Source organism: Neltuma alba, unplaced genomic scaffold, assembly GCF_004799145.2.
Source record: "Neltuma alba isolate B1F8T4 unplaced genomic scaffold, ASM479914v2 tig00011198_pilon, whole genome shotgun sequence".
Lineage (NCBI taxonomy): Eukaryota > Viridiplantae > Streptophyta > Magnoliopsida > Fabales > Fabaceae > Neltuma > Neltuma alba.
The window spans coordinates 1-6,215 of NW_021635922.1; the positions used below are offsets into that span (position 1 = coordinate 1).

Here is a 6,215-nt window from a genome sequence, read left to right on the forward strand (position 1 = left end):
TTGCACATAATACAATACAATGTATGGAAAAATATGTTGAATTAGATTAAATGAATAATCTGTCGAGATTTTTATCCTTAGGAGCAAAGGGAACATCAGCCATATATATACATTCCTGCAATGTGCAATGTAAATGCATTATACTTCTCCAGATGGATTCATTTTTACTTCCAAGAGATTTTGTGCTGTACGAGATAAATATATGAAAATAGTTTCATTTCATAAAATTAAAAAAAAAGCTTATTTTAATTGATTTTGAGGTTTGCCAAACAGCTAGTCTTATCAATAACTCAGATCCCCTACATTGCATTTTTCACATAATACAAGGATTCTACAGAACAATCGCCACCATGAGGATCATCATGCTTGCGTCAGAGGTTTTACTATGCAATTTATTGCGATGTCCAGTAAAACAATTCAAGCCCGGGACACAATATGTTACATTAAATGGATCTTACCATACTAATCAAGTGGTTTGAATAATCGCTTCCCTTGCAGGAGAGATTTAAGGACCAGTGCTGGTATAACAAAGAATTAAGAGTGGTTAATTTAACTGCGTATTTTGCTGCTGTTTTCACACCACTTTCTGGCATGCCTTTTATAGAATGATTTTATCCTTTTCATAGCCTCTGCAAGAGCAGATGGATCAACGGCAAATGTAAATCGGAGCCAATCTTTCAGCCCTACCGCCGTTCCTGCCAGCTAGGATTGTCATTCTTAATTTTAAGAAATCCAAGGGCAAACTTGCAGTCAAAACCAAAGAATCAACGACCAAAATACTGTAAATACTTTTATCTGTAATTACCTAGTGGTTTTATGTGAAGATTATTTTTCATGTAACAAACGCAATGAGAAGTGGATTGTTTATTTTACTCCCATGCCTAACATGGGCTTATATATTAGTAGCCAAGGTTAACCAGCAGTGAATTAGTTAACAAATAACAGAATCTAGAATATCAGGTACAAGAACTGTAGCAGGTATCTGATTTGTTTTCCTGTTTGAATGAAAGCTTTCCAAATTAAAAAAGGATGCAAAAAGTAATAATTGAGTATGATTTGGTCAATTATACCTGGAAGAATGATAACAGATTCCTCCTTCGCGAGCTTGAAACAGAAATCAATATCATCACTAATATCATCCAGAAGTGAAAGATCGAGTTTCACCTGTATTGCAGTGTAGGTAATAAATACCGATGCTGATATAGTGACATTCATTCAGTTCTAAAGAAAATTCCAACAATGCCATGAACTCACCATCATAGCCATAGACCCATCAGGTTTGTGAGGGCAAACAATGCATGGAATATCCTCTATCTCTTTACAGCATACATCTGAGGTATGCCTTAACATGTTGAGGGTTTTCCTGAAGAAGACCTCTTCAGTCTCTGTAATTATGCGAGGTACAGCTGCCTGTTAGATCAGAACTTCTATCAGTCAGACGCAATGAAGAAGAGCTATCAATTAATAGTGCAAAAGATAATGACTGAACAAGGTTTTGGATGAAATCCTAACAGATTTCTGCACTAAATAACTTGATTAGATCAGGAATGAGGATTACACATGAAAAAGGAAAAGAACGAAAGAAAGAAAAAGACCTGGAATAACGAACTGAAGTTAATTCTATATCAAAGTTACTTCTCATGGTGGTACTGCAACTTTTTGTCAGAAGGTCTAACGACCAGTTTCCAGCCTAATAGCCTAATGACAAGCGTAGTCTAGAGTAACACTCTTCCTAATGCAATAGTTTACTTCTTCTCTTTTCAAAACCATAGAAAACAAATCCTAGTACTTCTCTTTTCTTTCTTTCATTTTCTTTTCCTCCAATTTGGTTTTTCTTATTGAGATGGATACTGGTAAATCCTGTCTAGCATGTTGAGTTACTTCATCTAGCAATGTTATTAACACTACTGGCAAGTTTCAACTCTGATAATTGACTGATTGTAAGAAAGAACCACGCAAACCAAAAGATAGAAAACCTGGATGAAGGTAGCTGGACCCCCAAAATATCAAAATACTTCTTTATTCTCTCAACAACCTGCATAATTAAACATCGACTTGATGGCATCAGGTAAGAAGGAAAATGTCAAAGTTTAAAACCTTAAGCTTTTTAAGGTAATAATGATATCTTTCAACTACAAAACATTTATATTTTCAAGCATTTGATTCTATGCATATGACAACAAAACAGATGATCTTAAGCCAATTTTGAACACCAATTTATTCCCATATTGTGAAGCTAACAAAGAGGAGAGAATACGAACAAATATAATAAAGAAATGTCAATCCCCTTTTAAATCATCACCCCCCCCCAAGGGGAGGTAACAGATGGGCTCGTTTTCGCATGTGCTTGTTTGCATACCATGGGATCGATATTCAAGCACATGCAAGTTAAAGCTTAAATTGCAGGTATAACTACTTGCAAATATTAAAAACTGTGTTAACCAAAGTGAAGGTGAAAGGAAGAGAACCTTCGGTTTCCTAAAAGTGCCACAAGGATCATTTATCACAAACCAACCAAGTCTCCATCCAGGAACTATCCATCGCTTAGATAGGGACCCAAGAGTAATAATAGGAACATCAGATCCAAAAACTCCCATTGGCACAAAAGGATTGGCTCCAAATGCAAGATGAGCATAGACTTCATCAGCAATCACAACAGTGCCAAGCTTCTTAGCAGTTTCTGCAATCTAAGTGCGACATACGGACCATTCAACAATTAGTAGTGTTTTGTGCTGATAGTGCCAATTCTATAAATGTCTTGTCTCAATTATTTCACCTTAAGTCAAATCCTATAACACTAACCTTCTTTAAATGATGGTAACTGTACACATTTCCACAAGGGTTTCCTGGGTTTATAATCACCAATGCAATTGTGTTCTTATCTGCAAGAGACTCAACAGCTTCCAAATCAACCTCCCAGCCTTTCTCAGGAAGAAGATCATAATGGCGAACTTCTACTTGTCTGAATGCAGCACAGAGATCATAGATTGGGAAGCCTGGCCTCGGAAGCAAGATGTTTGCTCCAGGGTGAGCAAGCATTGCCACTGAAACATCAATAGCTTGAGTGCATCCAGAAGTAATAAAAACATCATCGGATGTCAACTTGTAGGGAAGATCACGGGACAGATATTCAGCAATTGCTCTGTCACCAAGAAGAAATAAAAACATCATAGACACGAAAACCTAAAGGAGCAGATATTTTAAATTCTTTCAACTGCAAGTGCAAGGATGAATCCGATAATGCTTCTTGTGAGATGCCCGAAGACATCTTTCCAAGCAAAGGGTGAAACAATCCTTTGGCCAATCTGATCAAGAGTTTTGGACAAGTTAACCGGTTTAGATTTTATATTTTTTGGTCCTCCGGCTGAAAATTTGAAACCATGTCGTTTTTTAGTTTAAAAAGAAAAAGAAAAAGAGTTCATCAGATATATACTAACTCTGCTTTGTTGGATTATGTATGTGGATGAATGTTCTATTTAGTTGTGGTTATTGCTTTTTAATTTAAAATTCAATACTCGGTTTAAACTGTCTTAAACACAAAATTTCAACATTTAACAGCTAACTTTAACTTCAACAGCGGTGATCTTGAAATTATCAAGGTAACAATCATAATCAAGAAAGAATAGTTTCGAAAAGCAAAAGGGACAAAACTCAGCAAGCGAGAACAAAAACACGAAGATTGAAGAGCGAGAAGAAATCGAAATCCACAAAATGACAGGCAAGGAAGTACAGTTACTTTCTGGTTTGGAGAAGACCAACGGTAGGAGCATAGCCATTGAATTTCTGAGATTGAAGCGTATCAACGACAGCTTCCTGAGCAATATTAGTGGTGTGGAAGCAAGTATAAATAGAAGGGTCACCCATGCCCATAGAAATCACTCTCTTATCGCCACCATTCCCGTCAACGCTTTGCATTAAAAGGCTGAGAATCCCTTTAATGGTGATGGTTGAAGCGGTTTTTGCTTCGTGATTCATGGATGCCTCATTTTCCATGACTAACCGTAATCGACCTCAGTAGCTTCAGAAAGATGGGTTTGCGTACGGCCTTTGTTCACAGTTCTCTCACGGCTTGGAAGGATGAAGAAGACGAAGAAGAAGAGGATTTTCGCTATCTATATAAAGACGGAAGAGTGATGGGCATGTCCCGCAGTCTACTGTGAATAAGAACTTGATTTCCCATAACCACACGCTCCTTCTCCTCTCACGGAACAAAGTTTGGCGGCACCTCCCATCGGAACGAGTCTTGTCATATGACGCTCGTAACCGCTTCACAAGCGCCAAGCGCCAAGCGCCTTGCCGGTGGTTAGCTATGAAAAGCATTATCACTATTTAAGAATAATGACTATGTGGTACAAGTTTTATTCTTAATATAAGAGTTTATTTGATTTTTATTTTGATTTTAAATATAAGACCTCAATATATTTTATCTTTCATATTTATGTTTTTTTTTCAAGGTAACCTTCTAATAATTGTAGTTCTAGTCAATACAATTGATTAGTAAGGATATTTTTGAAAAAAAAATATATATTTATTACAAGTAACTAACTTAATTTTTTTCCTTAATCTCCTCAAATTAGTCAACTGGGTTTTATAATTAGGACTAAAAATAGTATTTTATTTGATGTCAATTGAGATTAATATTTATTAATTATTTATTAAATTACTATATAAAAATATTAAAAAATTATATACTATATGCATATATATGAAATTAATTATATAATTTGGAACTCATCATGTCAGAAAAATTTAAAAAAAAAAAAAAGAGAAAGGGACTTCTATTACTCCTCCGGTCCTAATTATAAGACCCAATTGACTTATTTGAGGAGATTAAGGAAGTAAGTTAAGTTGGTTATTTATAATAAATAAGTGTTGTCATTCCTAAAATATCCTTGCTAATTAAGTATATTGGCTAAAACTATCATTATTAGAAGGATTATCTTGGAAAAAAATACATAAATATAAGAGACAAAATGGATTGGGTCTTATAATTAGGACCAAATAAAAAATCAAATTGGGTCTTATAATAAGGACCGGAGGAGTATTAATTATGACAAATGATCTGAAAGACCTGTGACAAGATTTCGTACACGCGTCTTTTAGTTTTGAATTATTATTTTTGGTTCTTGTAATTTTTTATGCTCTTGATGAGTTTTGATTTTGATTTTGATTCCCATGCTTTAAATTTGTACAAGTCATTATAAAATTAGGACAAAAATTGGTAATTTAAAATTGCAAGGATCTAAACCAAAATTCAGTTAAATTATAAGAGCCAACCATGATATTAACTCCAAAAAAATTGTGAACAACAATTTAAAATTAAAAGATATATATGAGCTATAATTTTGTGTAATGTAAAAAAACTAGTTTTTTTATGTCATGTAAAAAATACAGAATGTTAATTGATAATTATTAAACATGAACTACTCCTCCGGTCTTTAATATATGACCCAATTTTTGAATTGGTTTTGATCTTAAATATAAGACTCATTTCTCATATTTATCAATTTTCTCTAAATTACCCCTATAGATATTCCCTAAACTATAATCAAATATAAGAGGGAGATGGGTATTAAAAAAGATGATTATGGTGTTTTAGGAAAAATGTGTCACTTTTCTTATAATTAACTAACTTACCTAACTTCCTTAATCTAATCAAATTAGTTAAATAGGTCTTATATTAAGGATCGGAAGAGTATAATTTTATGTAATGTAAAAAACTCTGTTTTTTTTTTTAAGAAAATTAGAAGTAAAAAAAAAAGTTCCCTTCGATTCCGTCCCAAAATGTCCGCTGGCCACTTGTCCTTGTGTTTCATTACTTGACACGTGTCTGTCTCCTGACGCCATAACGACGAGCTCCCCTGGCCTCCCATTTGCAGTGGCATCCCGAAGCCAGTCTGCGTCCGTTGTTTGCTGACACCAGCATAAATAAATAACGATATAGGCCTAAATTTTAGACAAATAAGAAAATGGTAAAATTATTTTTTCCGGTTATCTTTCATTTACCAAATTTAAAAATAGCACCCTTTTAGTCATAAATATAAAATTATTTTATATTATAAATTATATCATAAGATAATATTTATATTTAGGATCGGAAGAATATTTAAATTAGATTTTTAGAAGCAATTACATCGAATTATAATCATCTCATATCATAAAATTATTTTTTAAAAATTAATCCAAATACATTTAAGTTTATAAATGGTAGAACT

The 6,215-nt window shown here is 33.8% G+C and overlaps 1 protein-coding gene across 1 annotated transcript; it reads right to left on the reverse strand.

The window, feature by feature from the left end:
- Nucleotides 1-375: 375 nt before the first annotated feature.
- LOC114762175 (probable aminotransferase TAT2) lies at nt 376-4,243 on the reverse strand. The gene is given in 8 exon segments (XM_028951634.1): nt 376-695; nt 1,071-1,164; nt 1,255-1,410; nt 1,977-2,002; nt 2,005-2,035; nt 2,469-2,687; nt 2,803-3,142; nt 3,737-4,243. Coding segments are annotated over 8 exon segments (1,269 nt in total). The 5' UTR covers nt 3,994-4,243; the 3' UTR covers nt 376-549.
- Nucleotides 4,244-6,215: the final 1,972 nt, after the last annotated feature.